This window comes from Symsagittifera roscoffensis, chromosome 6 (assembly GCF_963678635.1).
Source record: "Symsagittifera roscoffensis chromosome 6, txSymRosc1.1, whole genome shotgun sequence".
In the NCBI taxonomy this organism is placed as follows: Eukaryota; Metazoa; Xenacoelomorpha; order Acoela; family Convolutidae; genus Symsagittifera; species Symsagittifera roscoffensis.
Genome location: NC_087067.1, coordinates 346,464 through 368,870, shown reverse-complemented (window position 1 = coordinate 368,870; position 22,407 = coordinate 346,464). Strand labels below are relative to the sequence as shown.

General features: G+C 35.4%; 1 protein-coding gene across 1 annotated transcript in view; it reads left to right on the top strand.

Moving 5' to 3' along the window:
• The window catches only part of LOC134848044 (uncharacterized), a 35,343-nt gene extending 19,580 nt beyond the window's left edge, over positions 1–15,763 (top strand). Inside the window, exon 4 of the mRNA XM_063865379.1 lies at positions 15,617–15,763. Within this exon, the coding sequence (XP_063721449.1) occupies positions 15,617–15,763 (147 nt within the window). The remainder of the gene's footprint in view (positions 1–15,616) is intronic.
• Positions 15,764–22,407: the final 6,644 nt, after the last annotated feature.

Below are 22,407 nucleotides of genomic sequence, written 5' to 3'. Positions count from 1 at the left end.
GCTTTTTACCAGCGGAACTTGACCTGAATATGTAATGCTGAAAGCGTGAAAAGTGTTTATTTTTCTCATCAGTGCTTTTTACCAGCGGAACTTGACATGAATATGTAATGGTAAAAGCGTGAAAAAGTGTTTTTTTGTCATCAGTGCTTTTTACCAGCGGAACTTGACGTGAATATGTAATGGTAGGAGCGCGAAAAAGTGTTTTTATTTTGTCATCAGAGTTTTTTACCAGCGGAACTTGACGTGACTATGTAAAGGTAAAAGCGTGAAAAAGTGTTTTTCTTGTCATCAGTGCTTTTTACTAGCGGAACTTGACGTGAACATGTAATGCTAAAAGCGTGAGAAAGTGTTTTTCGTCATTAGTGCTTTTTACCAGCGGAACTTGACCTGAATATGTAATGCTAAAAGCGTGAAAAAGTGTTTTTGTTCATCAGTGCTTTTTACCAGCGGAGTTTGACGCGAATATGCAATGCTAAAAGCGGGAGGAAGTGTTTTTTTGTCATCAGTGCTTTTTACCAGCGGAACTTGACGTGAATAATTAATGCTAAAAGCCTAAAAAAGATGTTTTTTTTTGTCATCAGTGCTTTTTACCAGCGGAACTTGACGTGAATAATTAAAGCTAAAAGCCTAAAAAAGGTGTTTTTTTGTCATCAGTGCTTTTTACCAGCGGAACTTGACGTGAATATGTATTGGTAAAAGCGTGAAAAAGTGTTTTTTTTTTTGTCATCAGTGCTTTTTAACAGCGGAACTTGACGTGAATAATTAATGCTAAAAGCCTAAAAAAGGCGTTTTTTTTGCATTCAGTGCTTTTTACCAGCGGAACATGACGTGAATATGTAATGGTAAAAGCGTGAAAAAATGTTTTTTTTTGTCATCAGTGCTTTTTAGCAGCGGAACTTGAGGTGAATATGTAATTCTAAAAGCGTGAAAAAGTGTTTTTGTTTATCAGTGCTTTTACCAGCGGAATTTGACGTGAATATGTAATGCTAAAAGCGTAAAAAAATGTTTTTTGTCAATAGAGCTTTTTACCAGCGGAACGTGACGTGAATATATAATGCTAAAAGCGTGAAAAGTGTTTTTTTGTCATCAGTGCTTTTTACCAGCGGAACTTGACGTGAATATGAAATGCTAAAAGCGTTAAAAAAATGTTTTTTGTCATTAGTGCTTTTTACCAGCGGAACTTGACCTGAATATGTAATGCTGAAAGCGTGAAAAGTGTTTATTTTTCTCATCAGTGCTTTTTACCAGCGGAACTTGACGTGAATATGTAATGGTAAAAGCGTGAAAAAGTGTTTTTTTTTTGTCATCAGTGCTTTTTACCAGCGGAACTTGACGTGAATATGTAATGGTAGGAGCGTGAAAAAGTGTTTTTATTTTGTCATCAGTGTTTTTTACCAGCGGAACTTGACGTGACTATGTAAAGGTAACAGCGTGAAAAAGTGTTTTTCTTGTCATCAGTGCTTTTTACTAGGGGAACTTGACGTGAACATGTAATGCTGAAAGCGTGAAAAGTGTTTATTTTTCTCATCAGTGCTTTTTACCAGCGGAACTTGACGTGAATATGTAATGGTAAAAGCGTGAAAAAGTGTTTTTTTTGTCATCAGTGCTTTTTACCAGCGGAACTTGACGTGAATATGTAATGGTAGGAGCGTGAAAAAGTGTTTTTATTTTGTCATCAGTGTTTTTTACCAGCGGAACTTGACGTGACTATGTAAAGGTAAAAGCGTGAAAAAGTGTTTTTCTTGTCATCAGTGCTTTTTACTAGGGGAACTTGACTTGAACATGTAATGCTAAAAGCGTGAAAAAGTGTTTTTCGTCATTAGTGCTTTTTACCAGCGGAACTTGACCTGAATATGTAATGCTGAAAGCGTGAAAAGTGTTTATTTTTCTCATCAGTGCTTTTTACCAGCGGAACTTGACGTGAATATGTAATGGTAAAAGCGTGAAAAAGTGTTTTTCTTGTCATCAGTGCTTTTTACCAGCGGAACATGACGTGAATATGTAATGGTAAAAGCGTGAAAAAATGTTTTTTTTCGTCATCAGTGCTTTTTAGCAGCGGAACTTGAGGTGAATATGTAATTCTAAAAGCGTGAAAAAATGTTTTTGTTTATCAGTGCTTTTACCAGCGGAATTTGACGTGAATATGTAATGCTAAAAGCGTAAAAAAATGTTTTTTGTCAATAGAGCTTTTTACCAGCGGAACGTGACGTGCATATATAATGCTAAAAGCGTGAAAAGTGTTTTTTTGTCATCAGTGCTTTTTACCAGCGGAACTTGACGTGAATATGAAATGCTAAAAGCGTTTAAAAAAATGTTTTTTGTCATTAGTGCTTTTTACCAGCGGAACTTGACCTGAATATGTAATGCTGAAAGCGTGAAAAGTGTTTATTTTTCTCATCAGTGCTTTTTACCAGCGGAACTTGACGTGAATATGTAATGGTAAAAGCGTGAAAAAGTGTTTTTTTTGTCATCAGTGCTTTTTACCAGCGGAACTTGACGTGAATATGTAATGGTAGGAGCGTGAAAAAGTGTTTTTATTTTGTCATCAGTGTTTTTTACCAGCGGAACTTGACGTGACTATGTAAAGGTAAAAGCGTGAAAAAGTGTTTTTCTTGTCATCAGTGCTTTTTACTAGGGGAACTTGACGTGAACATGTAATGCTAAAAGCGTGAAAAAGTGTTTTTCGTCATTAGTGCTTTTTACCAGCGGAACTTGACCTGAATATGTAATGCTGAAAGCGTGAAAAGTGTTTATTTTTCTCATCAGTGCTTTTTACCAGCGGAACTTGACGTGAATATGTAATGGTAAAAGCGTGAAAAAGTGTTTTTCTTGTCATCAGTGCTTTTTACCAGCGGAACTTGACGTGAATACGTAATGTTAAAAGCGTGAAAAAGTGTTTTTTGTCATTAGTGCTTTTTACCAGCGGAACTTGACCTGAATATGTAATGCTGAAAGCGTGAAAAGTGTTTATTTTTCTCATCAGTGCTTTTTACCAGCGGAACTTGACGTGAATATGTAATGGTAAGAGCGTGAAAAAGTGTTTTTATTTTGTCATCAGTGCTTTTTACCAGCGGAACTTGACGTGAATAATTAATGCTAGAAGCGTGAAAAAGGAGTTTTTTGTCATCAGTGCTTTTTACCAGCAGAACTTGACGTGACTATGTAAAGGTAAAAGCGTGAAAAAGTGTTTTTCTTGTCATCAGTGCTTTTTACTAGCGGAACTTGACGTGAACATGTAATGCTAAAAGCGTGAAAAAGCGTTTTTCGTCATTAGTGTTTTTTACCAGCGGAACTTGACCTGAATATGTAATGCTGAAAGCGTGAAAAGTGTTTATTTTTCTCATCAGTGCTTTTTACCAGCGGAACTTGACGTGAATATGTAATGGTAAAAGCGTGAAAAAGTGTTTTTTTTTGTCATCAGTGCTTTTTACCAGCGGAACTTGACGTGAATATGTAATGGTAAGAGCGTGCAAAAGTGTTTTTATTTTGTCATCAGTGCTTTTTACCAGCGGAACTTGACGTGAATAATTAATGTTAAAAGCGTGAAAAAGGTGTTTTTTGTCATCAGTGCTTTTTACCAGCGGAACTTGACGTGAATAATTAATGCTAAAAGCCTAAAAAAGGTGTTTTTTTGTCATCAGTGCTTTTTACCAGCGGAACTTGACGTGAATATGTAGAGGGAAAAGCGTGAAAAAGTGTTTTTCTTGTCATCAGTGCTTTTTACCAGCGGAACTTGACGTGAATACGTAATGCTAAAAGCGTGAAAAAGTGTTTTTTGTCATTAGTGCTTTTTACATGCGGAACTTGAACTGAATATGTAATGCTGAAAGCGTGAAAAGTGTTTATTTTTCTCATCAGTGCTTTTTAACAGCGGAACTTGACGTGAATATGTAATGGTAAGAGCGTGAAAAAGTGTTTTTATTTTGTCATCAGTGCTTTTTACCAGCGGAACTTGACGTGAATAATTAATGCTAAAAGCGTGAAAAAGGAGTTTTTTGTCATCAGTGCTTTTTACCAGCAGAACTTGACGTGACTATGTAAAGGTAAAAGCGTGAAAAAGTGTTTTTCTTGTCATCAGTGCTTTTTACTAGCGGAACTTGACGTGAACATGTAATGCTAAAAGCGTGAAAAAGTGTTTTTTGTTATTAGTGTTTTTTACCAGCGGAACTTGACCTGAATATGTAATGCTGAAAGCGTGAAAAGTGTTTATTTTTCTCATCAGTGCTTTTTACCAGCGGAACTTGACGTGAATATGTAATGGTAAAAGCGTGAAAAAGTGTTTTTTTTGTCATCAGTGCTTTTTACCAGCGGAACTTGACGTCAATATGTAATGGTAAGAGCGTGCAAAATTGTTTTTATTTTGTCATCAGTGCTTTTTACCAGCGGAACTTGACGTGAATAATTAATGTTAAAAGCGTGAAAAAGGTGTTTTTTGTCATCAGTGCTTTTTACCAGCGGAACTTGACGTGACTATGTAAAGGTAAAAGCGTGAAAAAGTATTTTTCTTGTCATCAGTGCTTTTTACTAGCAGAACTTGACGTGAACATGTAATGCTAAAAGCGTGAAAAAGTGTTTTTCGTCATTAGTGCTTTTTACCAGCGGAACTTGACCTGAATATGTAATGCTGAAAGCGTGAAAAGTGTTTATTTTTCTCATCAGTGCTTTTTACCAGCGGAACTTGACGTGAATATGTAATGGTAAAAGCGTGAAAAAGTGTTTTTTTTTGTCATCAGTGCTTTTTACCAGCGGAACTTGACGTGAATAATTAATGCTAAAAGCAATAAAAGTGTTTTTTTTTGTCATCAGTGTTTTTTACCAGCTGAACTTGACGTGAATATGTAATTCTAGAAGGGTGAAAAAGTGTTTTTGTTCATCAGTGCTTTTTACCAGCGGAATTTGACGCGAATATGTAATGCTAAAAGCGGGAAAAAATGTTTTTTTTTTGTTTTCAGTGCTTTTTACAAGCGGAACTTGACGTGAATATGTAATGCTAAAAGCTTGAAAAAATGTTTTTATTTGTCATCAGTGCTTTTTACCAGCGGAACGTGACGTGAATAAATAATGCTAAAAGCCTGAAAAAGGTGTTTTTTTGTCATCAGTGCCTTTCACCAGCAGAACTTGACTTGAATATGTAAGGGTAGAAGCGGGAAAAAGTTTTTTTTTGTCATCAGTGCTTTTAACCAGCGGAACTTGACGTGAATATTTAAAGCTAAAAGCCTAAAAAAGGTGTTTTTATGTCATTAGTGTTTTTTACCAGCGGAACTTGACGTGAATATGTAATGGTAAAAGCGTGAAAAAGTGTTTTTTTTCTCATCAGTGCTGTTTACCAGTGGAACTTGACGTGAATATGTAATTCTAAAAGGGTGAAAAAGTGTTTTTGTTCATCAGTGCTTTTTACCAGCGGAATTTGACGCGAATATGTAATGCTAAAAGCGGGAAAAAATGTTTTTTTTTTGTTTTCAGTGCTTTTTACAAGCGGAACTTGACGTGAATATGTAATGCTAAAAGCTTGAAAAAATGTTTTTATTTGTCATCAGTGCTTTTTACCAGCGGAACGTGACGTGAATAAATAATGCTAAAAGCCTGAAAAAGGTGTTTTTTTGTCATCAGTGCCTTTCACCAGCAGAACTTGACTTGAATATGTAAGGGTAGAAGCGGGAAAAAGTTTTTTTTTGTCATCAGTGCTTTTAACCAGCGGAACTTGACGTGAATATTTAAAGCTAAAAGCCTAAAAAAGGTGTTTTTATGTCATCAGTGTTTTTTACCAGCGGAACTTGACGTGAATATGTAATGCTAAAAGCGTGAAAAGTGTTTTTTTTGTCATCAGTGCTTTTTACTAGCGGAACTTGACGTGAATACGTAATGCTGAAAGCGTGAAAAGTGTTTTTTTTTCGTATCAGTGCATTTTTACCAGCGGAATTTGACGTGAATAATTAATGCTAAAAGCAATAAAAGTGTTTTTTTTGTCATCAGTGTTTTTTACCAGCTGAACTTGACGTGAATATGTAATTCTAAAAGGGTGAAAAAGTGTTTTTGTTCATCAGTGCTTTTTACCAGCGGAAATTGACGCGAATATATAATGCTAAAAGCGGGAAAAAATGTTTTTTTTTGTCATCAGAGCTTTTTACAAGCGGAACTTGACGTGAATATGTAATGCTAAAAGCTTGAAAAAATGTTTTTATTTGTCATCAGTGCTTTTTACCAGCGGAACGTGACGTGAATAAATAATGCTAAAAGCCTAAAAAAGGTGTTTTTTTGTCATCAGTGCCTTTCACCAGCAGAACTTGACTTGAATATGTAAGGGTAAAAGCGGGAAAAAGTTTTTTTTTGTCATCAGTGCTTTTTACCAGCGGAACTTGACGTGAATATTTAAAGCTAAAAGCCTAAAAAAGGTGGTGTTTTTATGTCATCAGTGTTTTTTACCAGCGGAACTTAACGTGAATATGTAATGGTAAAAGCGTGAAAAAGTGTTTTTTTTTCTCATCAGTGCTGTTTACCAGTGGAACTTGACGTGAATATGTAATGCTAAAAGCGTGAAAAGTGTTTTTTTTTTGTCATCAGTGCTTTTTACTAGCGGAACTTGACGTGAATACGTAATGCTGAAAGCGTGAAATTTGTTTTTTTTTCGTATCAGTGCATTTTTACCAGCGGAATTTGACGTGAATATGTAATGCTGAAAGCGTGAAAAGTGTTTTTTGTCATCAGTGCTTTTTACCAGCGGAACTTGACGTGAATAATTAATGCTAAAAGCAATAAAAGTGTTTTTTTTTGTCATCAGTGTTTTTTACCAGCTGAACTTGACGTGAATATGTAATTCTAAAAGGGTGAAAAAGTGTTTTTGCTCATCAGTGCTTTTTACCAGCGGAATTTGACGCGAATATGTAATGCTAAAAGCGGGAAAAAATGTTTTTTTTTGTCATCAGTGCTTTTTACAAGCGGAACTTGACGTGAATATGTAATGCTAAAAGCTTGAAAAAATGTTTTTATTTGTCATCAGTGCTTTTTACCAGCGGAACGTGACGTGAATAAATAATGCTAAAAGCCTAAAAAAGGTGTTTTTTGTCATCAGTGCCTTTCACCAGCAGAACTTGACTTGAATATGTAAGGGTAAAAGCGGGAAAAAGTTTTTTTTTGTCATCAGTGCTTTTTACCAGCGGAACTTGACGTGAATATTTAAAGCTAAAAGCCTAAAAAAGGTGTTTTTATGTCATCAGTGTTTTTTACCAGCGGAACTTGACGTGAATATGTAATGGTAAAAGCGTGAAAAAGTGTTTTTTTTCTCATCAGTGCTTTTTACCAGTGGAACTTGACGTGAATATGTAATGCTACTGAGGGCGAAAAAGTTTTTTTGTCATAAGTGCTTTTTACCAGCGGAACGTAACGTGAATATGTAATGCTAAAAGCGTGAAAAGTGTTTTTTTTGTCATCAGTGCTTTTTACTAGCGGAACTTGACGTGAATACGTAATGCTGAAAGCGTGAAAAGTGTTTTTTTTTCGTATCAGTGCATTTTTACCAGCAGAACTTGACGTGAATATGTAATCCTAAAAGCGCGAAAAGTGTTTTTTTTTCACATCAGTGCTTTTTACCAGCGGAACGTCACGTGAATATGTAATGCTAAAAGCGTGAAAAGTGTTTTTTTTGGTCATCAGTGCTTTTTACCAGCGGAACTTGACGGGAATATGTAATGATAAAAGCGTGAAAAAGTGTTTTTGTTTGTCAGTGCTTTTTACCAGCGGAGTTTGACGTGATTATATAATGGTAAAGGCGGGAAATTTTTTTTGTCATCAGTGCTTTTTACCAGCGGAACTTGACGTGAATATGTAATGCTAAAAGCTTGAAAAAGTGTTTTTTTGTCATCAGTGCTTTTTACCAGCGGAACTTGACGTGAATATGTAATGCTGAAAGCGTGAAAAAGTGTTTTTGTTTATCAGTACTTTTACCAGCGGAATTTGACGTGAATATGTAATGCTAAAAGCGTGAAAAAGTGTTTTTTGTCACAGTGCTTTTTACCAGCGGAACGTGACGTGAATATGTAATGCTAAAAGCGTGAAAAGTGTTTTTTTTGTCATCAGTGCTTTTTACCAGCGGAACTTGACGTGAATATGTAATGCTGAAAGCGTGAAAAGTGTTTTTTTTCTCATCAGTGCCTTTTACCAGCGGAACTTGACGTGAATATGTAATGCTAAAAGCGTGAAAAGTGTTTTTTTTTCTCATCAGTGCTTTTACTAGCGGAACGTGACGTGAATATGTAATGCTAAAAGCGTGAAAAGTGTTTTTTTTTGTCATCAGTGCTTTTTACCAGCTGAACTTGACTGGAATATGTAATGATAAAAGCGTGAAAAAGTGTTTTTGTTCGTCAGTGCTTTTTACCAGCGGAGTTTGACGTGATTATGTAATGCTGAAAGCGTGAAAAGTGTTTTTTTTTCGTATCAGTGCATTTTTACCAGCAGAACTTGACGTGAATATGTAATCCTAAAAGCGCGAAAAGTGTTTTTTTTTCACATCAGTGCTTTTTACCAGCGGAACGTCACGTGAATATGTAATGCTAAAAGCGTGAAAAGTGTTTTTTTTTGGTCATCAGTGCTTTTTAACAGCGGAACTTGACGGGAATACGTAATGCTGAAAGCGTGAAAAGTGTTCTTTTTTTCGTATCAGTGCATTTTTACCAGCAGAACTTGACGTGAATATGTAATCCTAAAAGCGCGAAAAGTGTTTTTTTTTTCACATCAGTGCTTTTTACCAGCGGAGCGTCACGTGAATATGTAATGCTAAAAGCGTGAAAAGTGTTTTTTTTGTCATCAGTGCTTTTTACTAGCGGAACTTGACGTGAATACGTAATGCTGAAAGCGTGAAAAGTGTTTTTTTTTTCGTATCAGTGCATTTTTACCAGCAGAACTTGACGTGAATATGTAATCCTAAAAGCGCGAAAAGTGTTTTTTTTGTCATCAGTGCTTTTTACTAGCGGAACTTGACGTGAATACGTAATGCTGAAAGCGTGAAAAGTGTTTTTTTTTCGTATCAGTGCATTTTTACCAGCAGAACTTGACGTGAATATGTAATCCTAAAAGCGCGAAAAGTGTTTTTTTTTCAGATCAGTGCTTTTTACCAGCGGAACGTCACGTGAATATGTAATGCTAAAAGCGTGAAAAGTGTTTTTTTTTGGTCATCAGTGCTTTTTACCAGCGGAACTTGACGTGAATACGTAATGCTGAAAGCGTGAAAAGTGTTTTTTTTCGTATCAGTGCATTTTTACCAGCAGAACTTGGCGTGAATATGTAATCCTAAAAGCGCGAAAAGTGTTTTTTTTTTCACATCAGTGCTTTTTACCAGCGGAACGTCACGTGAATATGTAATGCTAAAAGCGTGAAAAGTGTTTTTTTTTGGTCATCAGTGCTTTTTACCAGCGGAACTTGACGGGAATATGTAATGATAAAAGCGTGAAAAAGTGTTTTTGTTTGTCAGTGCTTTTTACCAGCGGAGTTTGACGTGATTATATAATGCTAAAGGCGGGAAATTTTTTTTGTCATCAGTGCTTTTTACCAGCGGAACTTGACGTGAATATGTAATGCTAAAAGCGTGAAAAGTGTTTTTTTTTGTCATCAGTGCTTTCTACTAGCGGAACTTGACGTGAATACGTAATGCTGAAAGCGTGAAAAGTGTTTTTTTTTCTTATCAGTGCATTTTTACCAGCAGAACTTGACGTGAATATGTAATCCTAAAAGCGCGAAAAGTGTTTTTTTTTTCACATCAGTGCTTTTTACCAGCGGAACGTCACGTGAATATGTAATGCTAAAAGCGTGAAAAGTGTTTTTTTTGGTCATCAATGCTTTTTACCAGCGGAACTTGGCGGGAATATGTAATGCTAAAAGCGTGAAAAGTTTTTTTTTGTCATCAGTGCTTTTTACTAGCGGAACTTGACGTGAATACGTAATGCTAAAAGCGTGAAAAGTGTTTTTTTTGTCATCAGTGCTTTTTACTAGCGGAACTTGACGTGAATACGTAATGCTGAAAGCGTGAAAAGTGTTTTTTTTTCGTATCAGTGCATTTTTACCAGCAGAACTTGACGTGAATATGTAATCCTAAAAGCGCGAAAAGTGTTTTTTTTTTCACATCAGTGCTTTTTACCAGCGGAACGTCACGTGAATATGTAATGCTAAAAGCGTGAAAAGTGTTTTTTTTGGTCATCAGTGCTTTTTACCAGCGGAACTTGACGGGAATATGTAATGATAAAAGCGTGAAAAAGTGTTTTTGTTTGTCAGTGCTTTTTACCAGCGGAGTTTGACGTGATTATATAATGCTAAAGGCGGGAAATTTTTTTTGTCATCAGTGCTTTTTACCAGTGGAACTTGACGTGAATATGTAATGCTAAAAGCTTGAAAAAGTGTTTTTTTGTCATCAGTGCTTTTTACCAGTGGAACTTGACGTGAATATGTAATGCTGAAAGCGTGAAAAAGTGTTTTTGTTTATCAGTACTTTTACCAGCGGAATTTGACGTGAATATGTAATGCTAAAAGCGTGAAAAAGTGTTTTTTTTGTCATCAGTGCTTTTTACTAGCGGAACTTGACGTGAATATGTAATCCTAAAAGCGCGAAAAGTGTTTTTTTTTCACATCAGTGCTTTTTACCAGCGGAACGTCACGTGAATATGTAATGCTAAAAGCGTGAAAAGTGTTTTTTTTTGGTCATCAGTGCTTTTTACCAGCGGAACTTGACGGGAATATGTAATGATAAAAGCGTGAAAAAGTGTTTTCGTTTGTCAGTGCTTTTTACCAGCGGAGTTTGACGTGATTATATAATGCTAAAGGCGGGAAATTTTTTTTGTCATCAGTGCTTTTTACCAGCGGAACTTGACGTGAATATGTAATGCTAAAAGCTTGAAAAAGTGTTTTTTTGTCATCAGTGCTTTTTACCAGCGGAACTTGACGTGAATATGTAATGCTGAAAGCGTGAAAAAGTGTTTTTGTTTATCAGTACTTTTACCAGCGGAATTTGACGTGAATATGTAATGCTAAAAGCGTGAAAAAGTGTTTTTTTTTGTCATCAGTGCTTTTTACTAGCGGAACTTGACGTGAATATGTAATCCTAAAAGCGCGAAAAGTGTTTTTTCTTTCACATCAGTGCTTTTTACCAGCGGAACGTCACGTGAATATGTAATGCTAAAAGCGTGAAAAGTGTTTTTTTTGGTCATCAGTGCTTTTTACCAGCGGAACTTGACGGGAATATGTAATGATAAAAGCGTGAAAAAGTGTTTTTGTTTGTCAGTGCTTTTTACCAGCGGAGTTTGACGTGATTATATAATGCTAAAGGCGGGAAATTTTTTTTGTCATCAGTGCTTTTTACCAGCGGAACTTGACGTGAATATGTAATGCTAAAAGCGTGAAAAGTGTTTTTTTTGTCATCATTGCTTTTTACTAGCGGAACTTGACGTGAATACGTAATGCTGAAAGCGTGAAAAGTGTTTTTTTTTCGTATCAGTGCATTTTTACCAGCAGAACTTGACGTGAATATGTAATCCTAAAAGCGCGAAAAGTGTTTTTTTTTTCACATCAGTGCTTTTTACCAGCGGAACGACACGTGAATATGTAATGCTAAAAGCGTGAAAAGTGTTTTGTTTTGGTCATCAGTGCTTTTTACCAGCGGAACTTGACGGGAATATGTAATGATAAAAGCGTGAAAAAGTGTTTTTGTTTGTCAGTGCTTTTTACCAGCGGAGTTTGACGTGATTATATAATGCTAAAGGCGGGAAATTTTTTTTGTCATCAGTGCTTTTTACCAGCGGAACTTGACGTGAATATGTAATGCTTAAAGCTTGAAAAAGTGTTTTTTTGTCATCAGTGCTTTTTACCAGCGGAACTTGACGTGAATATGTAATGCTGAAAGCGTGAAAAAGTGTTTTTGTTTATCAGTACTTTTACCAGCGGAATTTGACGTGAATATGTAATGCTAAAAGCGTGAAAAAGTGTTTTTTGTCACAGTGCTTTTTACCAGCGGAACGTGACGTGAATATGTAATGCTAAAAGCGTGAAAAGTGTTTTTTTGTCACAGTGCTTTTTACCAGCGGAACGTGACGTGAATATGTAATGCTAAAAGCGTGAAAAGTGTTTTTTTGTCATCAGTGCTTTTTACCAGCGGAACTTGACGTGAATATGTAATGCTGAAAGCGTGAAAAGTGTTTTTTTTTCTCATCAGTGCCTTTTACCAGCGGAACTTGACGTGAATATGTAATGCTAAATGCGTGAAAAGTGTTTTTTTTTTCTCATCAGTGCTTTTACTAGCGGAACGTGACGTGAATATGTAATGCTAAAAGCGTGAAAAGTGTTTTTTTTTGTCATCAGTGCTTTTTACCAGCTGAACTTGACTGGAATATGTAATTATAAAAGCGTGAAAAAGTGTTTTTGTTCGTCAGTGCTTTTTACCAGCGGAGTTTGACGTGATTATGTAATGCTAAAAGCGGGAAAATTTTTTTTTGTCGTCAGTGCTTTTTACCAGCGGAACCTGACGTGAATATGTAATGCTAAAAGCGTGAAAAAGTGTTTTTTTTTGTCATCAGTGCTTTTTAGCAGCGGAACTTGACGTGGATATGTAATTCTAAAAGCGTGAAAAAGTGTTTTTGTTTATCAGTGCTTTTACCAGCGGAAATTGATGTGAATATGTAATGCTAAAAGCGTAAAAAAAATGTTTTTTGTCATTAGTGCTTTTTACCAGCGGAACGTGACGTGAATATTTCATGCTAAAAGCGTGAAAAGTGTTTTTTTTTTGTCATCAGTCTTTTTTACTAGCGGAACTTGACATGAATATGTAATGATAAAAGCGTGAAAAATGTTTTTTTTTCCCATCAGTGCTTTCTACTAGCGGAACTTGACGTGAATATGTAATGCTAAAAGCGTGAAAAGTGTTTTTTTCTCATCAGTGCTTTTTACCAGCGGAACGTGACGTGAATATGTAATGCTAAAAGCGTGAAAAATGTTTTTTTTTGTCATCAGTGCTTTTTACCAGCGGAAATTGACGTGAATATGTAATGATAAAAGCGTGAAAAAATGTTTCTGTTCGTCAGTGCTTTTTACCAGCGGAGTTTCACGTGAATATGTAATGCTTAAAGCGGGAAAAATTTTTTTTTTGACATCAGTGCTTTTTACCAGCGGAACCTAACGTGAATATGTAATGCTAAAAGCGTGAAAAAATGTTTTTTTTTTGTCATCACTGCTTTTTACCAGCGGAACTTGACGTGAATATGTAATGCTAAAAGCGTGAAAAAGTGTTTTTGTTCATCAGTGCTTTTTACCAGCGGAATTTGACGTGAATATGTAATGCTGAAAGCGTGAAAAAGTGTTTTTTGTCATTAGCGCTTTTTACCAGCGGAACGTGACGTGAATATGTAATGCTAAAAGCGTGAAAACTGTTTTTTTTTGTCATCAGTGCTTTTTACCAGCGGAACTTGACGTGAATATGTAATGCTAAAGTCGTGAAAAAGTGTTTTTGTTCGTCAGTGCTTTTTACCAGCGGAGTTTGACGTGAATATGTAATGCTAAAAGCGTGAAAAATTGTTTTTTTTGTCATCAGTGCTTTTTAGCAGCGGAACTTGACGTGAATATGTAATTCTAAAAGCGTGAAAAAGTGTTTTTGTTTATCAGTGCTTTTACCAGCGGAATTTGACTTGAATATGTAATGCTAAAAGCGTAAAAAAAAATGTTTTTTGTCATTAGTGCTTTTTACAAGCGGAACGTGACGTGAATATATAATGCTAAAAGCATGAAAAGTGTTTTTTTTTGTCATCAGTGCTTTTTACCAGCGGAACTTGACATGAATATGTAATGATAAAAGCGTGAAAAATGTTTTTTTTCTCATCAGTGCTTTTTACCAGCGGAACTTGACGTGAATATGTAATGCTAAAAGCGTGAAAAGTGTTTTTTTTTCTCATCAGTGCTTTTTACCAGCGGAACGTGACGTGAATATGTAATGCTAAAAGCGTGAAAAGTGTTTTTTTTTGTCATCAGTGCTTTTTACCAGCGGAAATTGACGTGAATGTGTAATGATAAAAGCGTGAAAAAATGTTTCTGTTCGTCAGTGCTTTTTACCAGCGGAGTTTCACGTGAATATGTAATGCTAAAAGCGGGAAAATTTTTTTTTGACATCAGTGCTTTCTACCTGCGGAACCTAACGTGAATATGTAATGCTAAAAGCGTGAAAAAATGTTTTTTTTTGTCATCACTGCTTTTTACCAGCGGAACCTGACGTGAATATGTAATGCTAAAAGCGTGAAAAAGTGTTTTTTTTTGTCATCAGTGCTTTTTAGCAGCGGAACTTGACGTGAATATGTAATTCTAAAAGCGTGAAAAGTGTTTTTGTTTATCAGTGCTTTTACCAGCGGAATTTGCCGTGAATATGTAATGCTAAAAGCGTAAAAAAAAATGTTTTTTTTTGTCATGAGTGCTTTTTACCAGCGGAACGTGACGTGAATATATAATGCTAAAAGCGTGAAAAGTGTTTTTTTTTGTCATCAGTGCTTTTTACCAGCGGAACTTGACATGAATATGTAATGATAAAAGCGTGAAAAGTGTTTTTTTTTTCTCATCAGTGCTTTTTACCAGCGGAACTTGACGTGAATATGTAATGCTAAAAGCGTGAAAAATGTTTTTTTTTCTCATCAGTGCTTTTTACCAGCGGAACGTGACGTGAATATATAATGCTAAAAGCGTGAAAAGTGTTTTTTTTGTCATCAGTGCTATTTACCAGCGGAAATTGACGTGAATATGTAATGATAAAAGCGTGAAAAAATGTTTCTGTTCGTCAGTGCTTTTTACCAGCGGAGTTTCACGTGAATATGTAATGCTAAAAGCGGGAAAATTTTTTTTTTGACATCAGTGCTTTTTACCAGTGGAACCTAACGTGAATATGTAATGCTAAAAGCGTGAAAAAATGTTTTTTTTTTGTCATCACTGCTTTTTACCAGCGGAAATTGACGTGAATATGTAATGCTGAAAGCATGAAAAAGTGTTTTTTGTCATTAGCGCTTTTTACCAGCGGAACGTGACGTGAATATGTAATGCTAAAAGCGTGAAAACTGTTTTTTTTTGTCATCAGTGCTTTTTACCAGCGGAACTTGACGTGAATATGTAATGCTAAAATCGTGAAAAAGTATTTTTGTTCATCAGTGCTTTTTACCAGCGGAATTTGACGTGAATATGTAATGCTGAAAGCGTGAAAAAGTGTTTTTTGTCATTAGCGCTTTTTACCAGCGGAACGTGACGTGAATATGTAATGCTAAAAGCGTGAAAACTGTTTTTTTTTGTCATCAGTGCTTTTTACCAGCGGAACTTGACGTGAATATGTAATGCTAAAATCGTGAAAAAGTGTTTTTGTTCATCAGTGCTTTTTACCAGCGGAATTTGACGTGAATATGTAATGCTAAAAGCCGGAAGAAGTGTTTTTTTTGTCATCAGTGCTTTTTGCCAGCGGAACTTGACGTGAATATGTAACGCTAAAAGCGTGAAAAAGTGTTTTTTTTTTGCCATCAGTGCTTTTTACCAGCGGAACTTGGCGTGAATAATTAATGCTAAAAGCCTAAAAAAGGTGTTTTTTTTTGTCATCAGTGCTTTTTACCAGCGGTCAGTTTAGGAGCTGATGGGTGGAGAAGTATGGTTCATTCGTGCGGCTCAAGTTTTATCAGCAATTGGAGCGGCTGTCAGAGCACTGAGCTACTTGGCCATACCTGCTATGAGAACTGCACTCAGAAAAGCGATTAGGAATATCTGCGACAAGTAAGCAGTTTGGCCAGGCTTCTGAGAACATGGAAGCAACAAGTATATTCCCTAGAAGTATTTTTTTGAAATAATACTTTTTCATCCCGATTGAATTTAAATCTATCCCTCTTAACTTTTTTTCAAAAAAAAAAAGAAATCAACTTCATAATAAATTTGCGAGGAAGGCCGGGCTTAAATGATATTGCAGGTAAAAGGACAATCCAGACTTAACTTGAGAGTTGCCACGGTAGTTTTCGAGTAAAGTAAAAACAACTTTCCAAAAACAGTCTTAGTAAAAAAAGTGTGCCAAACCAATTATAAAGATATGCTTTTAACAACTTGTGGCCGCTAATACAGTGAGTTCTTCACTAATTTTATCTCCATTGAACCAATAATCTCAGGTTTGGGAGGTTAGTGTACGAAAAAAGTTTATTCAAAAACTGCTCAAAAAATCAAAAGTTGGACTAGTCCGAGGGCCATAAATTTAGGTATGAAAACTTTGGCGTAGCAGTTTATCCAGAAGTTTTTGTCAATTCTGTTCTATTCATTGAAACTAAAATTTCAGATTCGCAGATTTGGTAGGCTGCATTTTGAGAAAAGGAAAAAAAATCAAAAATATGGGTCAAATATTCCACCCTTCCACCCACTGTTTTTTTTCGAAAGTTGCAGAAAGAGGACAAGGGTATCACACAGGGAAACAGAAGAGTAAGTGCGCTTTCCATTGTTCACCCGTTTTTTTGAAAAACGGCAGAATAATTTTTGAGAAACACTAAAATTTTAGAAAAAGCGAAAGTTTTTGTTGGCATAATTTTTGTTGGAAAATTTTGACGTCGCCGTTTATTCTGGGGTGTTATTCAACCCTTTGCTTTGATTGAGCCAAAAATCTCTGAGAAAAGTAGTATTTAAAAAAACTTAAAAAACTATCAAATAATGTAATGATTGACTTTTCTGAGGACCCTTGATTTTTGTGGAAAAAATTAGAGCGTGTACCCTTGTTTCATATAACTTACTGTTTCGATTGGACTTAAAACTTCAGATTTGGAAAAGTATCTTATGAGAGAAATCAAAGGTCTTCAAAAAACGATCAAAAAGTCACAAATATGATTTTTCCGAGGACGATTACCTCTTGGTAGAGAAATGGCCGTAGCCACTAGTGCATCAATGCAGGGGAAATTCCCACACCCAATTCTCTCCATTGAATCCAATATTTGATCTTGTCGAGGTTCATAATTTTTCGTGTAAATAACTTGGGCGTAGCCGCTTACGCAGGGAGCTTCTTACATTTTGTCTTCTGTCAAAATCTCTTTAAAGCGTAGGCTTTGACTCAGAGTTTTAAAAAAAACGGTCAAAAAAGTCAAAAATTTATTCTGTGGAGATTCGCACAACTCGTTTTTTCGATAGAAATGAAAATCTCAGATTTTGGAGGGTAGTTTTTGGGGAAAATCACGAAATTTCAACAAACGGTAGAAAGTGGAAAGTTTGAGATTTTTAAGGGCCATCGCTTTTTTTGTTGAAAAATTTGAGCGTAGCTGCTAATGCACGTGAGTTTCCTACAACCAACTTTTCCGATGGAAATCGAGATCTCAGATTTGGCAAGGTATTTTTAGAGAAAACTGAAACCACTTTTTGAAAATTGGTGACAACATTTTTTTAAAAAAAGAGCTATGGCCAATTTTTAAAAGATAACATTTTTTAAAAAATTTAAAAAAAGAGTGATAACATTTTCCAACGCGTCTCAAAAAAAATGAAACAAAAAAACCAATCCCATAAAGTTTTATAGTACCTGTTTTTATTTATTAGCGAGGGGAACAAAAATACAACACTGAAATGAAGCCAAAAAAATTTAAGCAGACACCGTTTGAGAAAAAAAAACAATTTGTTTTATAACAAAAAAAAATTGAAAAGTTTCGAGTCCCCTCTGAAACTTTAATGAAAAACACTGGCAACTACAATGATACTTGTTTACAGCACAGGAAAAGTCCGTGATGTGGCAACTAAGCCGACGAAACTTGAGCAGAAAAATGAAAGTCGTTTAGCGGAAATTTTTTTAAATGTTTTTTTTTAATTGCATATATACTGGAAAAAAATATCCTGCCGGGACACGAATATTGGACATTAGGGTCAAAGACGACGGCCTTACCTCTAAACTAAGTGCGAAAGAATCTGAAGCTCAAAAAGTTTCAATAACAAAGCAAGTTGAAAACTTGCACAAAAAAGTTGTTTACGGGAAAAAATCGTTACTGATTAAAAAACACTTGGTTTTGCAAGTGTAAAAACAGTGGCTAATAGTCCTGCAAATTCTAGTATAAATTTAATTGATTTATTAATACAATTCGTAAGAGTACTTTATTTTAGCTTCTGAGTATGTATATTCTCATGTATAATGAAATACAAACCGGAGCATCTTTACAAAAAGGCGAAGCTGGTCTTCGTAAACGCCAGCGAGAACACGACAAAAAGCAGCTCTATAAAAGCTTTAAAAATGAGAAAAAACCTCGAATTAAGAAAATCATCTATGTGTCGTATCAATCCACGCACATAGATATTATGTGTCTCTCTTACTATCCAAGCAGCCATGGACACTTAATTAGGCACAAGCACTAGCCTCAAAGAAAACAGAGAACAGATAATATGAAATTTCGAATGCTACAAATTATGATTATGGGATAAGTGTAGTAAGTGAACACTTTTAATGACCACAAGAATCTGCAATTAGTTTTAAAAAAAAAGTTTTGTACTAATACACTACCAACCGAAATCTTGCAAAAGTAAACAGATTTAAAAAAGGCTAATTTCCCAGACAATTAAAAGCAATGAAAAAATTCCACTGATAAACTCTCAAAAATAATTTTTTGAACGCAAAAAAAAGGTGAATCTCATGTCAAACACTGCTTACGGGACTTAGTTTAAAGTTAAAACTTCAATTTTAAAAAAGGGCCAAGTGGCCCAAAAAACATCTAATTGTGAGAAACAGAAACTTGGTGAAAGCTTTGGAATTTCAGAGAGCTGCCATTTTTTACATTTAAAGCTGATATCTTAATTACAAGATAATTTTTTTTAAAGTGAGCTTCCAGTTTGTCTCCGTGAATTTGGCTTACATTTCTTCCAAGTCTGCCTGTTAACGACTACTTCAAGACAGACTGCCAATTTGTTGAACATAAAAATTCTGAAGTAAAAACCATATTTTGGTTAATTTATTTTGCTTATTTTGGAGCTTTTCAAAGGATTTCTTGATATATGTTGAAGTTTCATAGAATTTTTGAAGAAGGGTATCGCATAAGTGCAGGTAAAACACCTGTAGCTTTTATTTGCAACTTTGTGGAAGAAAAAGAGATTGTAAAAACTATGATGGAGAAAATTGACAACCAACGAATCTGCTAAGCTTTCAGTGCGTATGACAATGTAGGACAGTTTAACATTCCCCTGCTCTTTTTAAAAAATTTCAGTTGTTCTGTTCGGTTCATATTCTTCTAATCCATACGATATACTTGATACGCGTCCAGACAATTCAGCCAAAGACAATACATTAAATATGAAATGCAAACAATTCAACGAAAAGTGTGCAGATAATTCAGCCAATAACAGTGACCGTCGCATTCGCGCCAACGTGTTGCGAGCTTGCCACAAGAAGGTAGGAATCTATACAAAATTAAGATCCGGTTATCAACGCGAAGTGACGACGCGCGCGTAGCGCGCCCAATGGGGACCTTACACCGAGAAATAACTCCAATTCCGTTTTTTCTTTTTTAATTCTGGCGTTTTGAAAAACTGGCTGAACTTTCTCTGGATGAATTGTTTGTATACTTTCGGTTGAATTGTCTGAATTGAATATCGACCGAACTGTCTTTGGCTACAGTATAAAAAAAAGTTTTGACTTAAAAAATATAGAGGGCTTGACGCATGCTGTCTAGATAGCTGTCTAAAAACGGTTTTAAAGGCAATAAGTTTAAACTTTCTTTAAATATACTCAGAAAAGGCTTAATAGTTTAAAAAACAGAGCGCAAACCAAAATTAAATATTGTTATTGGGAACCTCTTGCGTTTCACGTGGGAATGTTATGGCTTTGCCCCTCAAAATTGGAACAAAAACTGAAATTGACTTAAAACGAAAATTGGAATCCAAATAATTCACCAAGAAATTTGTGTACCACGGCGTTAACTGAACCAATCAATGCTTTTAGCAAAAACAAAACGTACGCCCGATTTGACAGTAAGCACCGGTAGTGTTTTGTCATGAACTTCATGTAGTAGGTCCAGATGTTCAATATAAATCCGTTTTCAGAAAATCAAAATTCTTTCCGTACACGCTCTCTTGATATACGGTCAATTAAAAAAACTTCCGCGAAACGGCTTAACATTTTGGTTCAGAATCTCTTAACCAGAAAAAAAACGTTTGGCCCGTATATATTTAATTCACAGTAACAAAGTTTGCGCATAACAAAAATTTGTAATTGTTTTTTATAATAGATTGATGGTTTTTGAACTGTCGATAAAAAATTGTACGTGAATAAATAAATGCCGAGTTAAGAGTGAAATTTCCGGAGCGGTCGAAACATAGCGAAACTTGGTCAAGCATGTTCGAAAGTTTCTTGAAAAACGTTTAAAAAACCTCAACCCTGTTATTTTGTAACCTATAATTTTTCTAAAGCTTATGATTGTTATGAAGTGAAAACTTTGACGTGTTAGACTTGAAACGATTCAAAATTACGTACAAAAATCTGTGGTCTTTAATGTCAACTTAGATTGGTTCAAAGATTGCTTATTTGAGAAAACTTACTCTCGTTGTATTTCGTACTAATAACGCCTGAGCGGAGATTTAATTCATCTCAGAAATCATTCCAAATTGAACTGAGACATGCTAATTGGTCCACCTAAGTTTTTAGCATATAATACATAGTTTTTTCTACATAGCGCGTGGGGGTTTGATATCTGAAAAAAATTCAAACATGCAATTTTTTCAAATTTTTTTTGAAACTTTCACAATAATTTTGTAACAAGCACTAACCAATAGACCTGAAAAAGCAACCAGAAAATTCAGCGCTTTGCCCTTATTCAAATAGTCTCATTCTTAAAATTGGCAGCTGGAAGCTTAATTGTTTAACGCAGAAAATAAGACTGATTTTAGCGACTTAGGCGAAACAAAAGCTGCTAATTTGGGATGACAACTTTGGCAAAACTCATATCCTGGACGACTAACAACTGAAAAATGCAAAAAGGCTGCTCACTTGCCATCAATATTGTCAGTTTTATTTTCTTATTAATTAGTTTGGAGGACTACATTGTGTTTTTGAGATACACAAAGAAACAATAACTGAAGATACGTTATTTTTTGCCACACGAGATGATACTGTCTTCAAGGTTATTCAGTTAAAAAATTCAAACATTCTTTTTTGAATTTCTCTTACAATTACTCTAAATATTCAAATTACAGTAAAAAAAATCGCCTTCGAGCAGCAAAGTTAAACAAAAAATTCAGATTCTAACACATCAATTTCTTCATTTTAAATACAAAACAGCTTTTATTGAGTAATTTTAAATCTGATAATAGAACAAGGGCTCCCACACTTCAAAAAGTTATTCTGACAGACTAAAATTTTACTTCCAAATTCTGAATGTGTTTCGTTGAAAAATATCAAACAGCCAACAAGCAGTGGGAGAAGAGTCAATAAACGCAAGTTAACGAAAACAAAATGAAATTACAACTTGAAATTTCAAGAGACAACTGGATGGTCTGGAAGCTTTTTAAAACTCTAGAAAAATTTACGATTGTACTTTTATGATTAAATCAACTTCAAATGGTGAAAAATGGATCAAAGGGTGAACTTTTTTATTCAGCTGGGAAATCTGAAAAATACCGCTTTCGAAACTAGAAGTCGATCACGTTTTCCACGGCCTGAACACTTTTGCTGTTCGTTAGTGGAAATTGCCTTCCTTTCAACAAAGGAAACGACATGAGCCTAAAACAATCAAAGTGAAACCGCGAAGACTTACTGAAAAAAAATCAGTCGCTATGATTCTGAACTACGTTCATCGACTCTTAATACTGATCAGCGGGAACGTATGACAGAAAAAAAAGACTATGAAAAGAACCCAAGTTATTCTGAACCATTCGCAAAGTTTACTGTTCTGACCATCGAAAATGGGGGAGGAACTTTGTTTCGGGTGTTTCATATTTTTTCCCGAGCAAAATCAGGTACCACAAAAAATCATCAGAATTGATCAAGTGATATATCATATCAAAGCCCTCTCAGTCGTGATTCAAACAACCTTTAAAATTTTAAAAGCTGCCTCTGTGCCGAGGAAACCCGTTTCCAAATTCTTCAGTTTTAGTCTCATTTCGATCGAGTAAAGCGATCAAGTAACAGTAACGTTCGTTATAAAATTGGTCGTTTAGGCTAAAAAATTTAACCTTACTAATCAGCATCATCATCATTGCCGCCTTATCCCGATCAAACGGGGTCGGCGGGGCGCTCCTGAATCTTCGAGCGCCAGAGTTTGCGGTCGTGTGCATCGGCTTCCGTCAGTCCTCGCCTTCTCATTTCCTCCTTCACCTCCTCTATCCATGTCTTTCTTGGTCTTCCTTTGGGTCTTTTTCCAGGGACCTCAAGGAAATACGCTTCTTGGATTGGACTACTATCTTCTCTACGCATGACATGCCCAAACCATC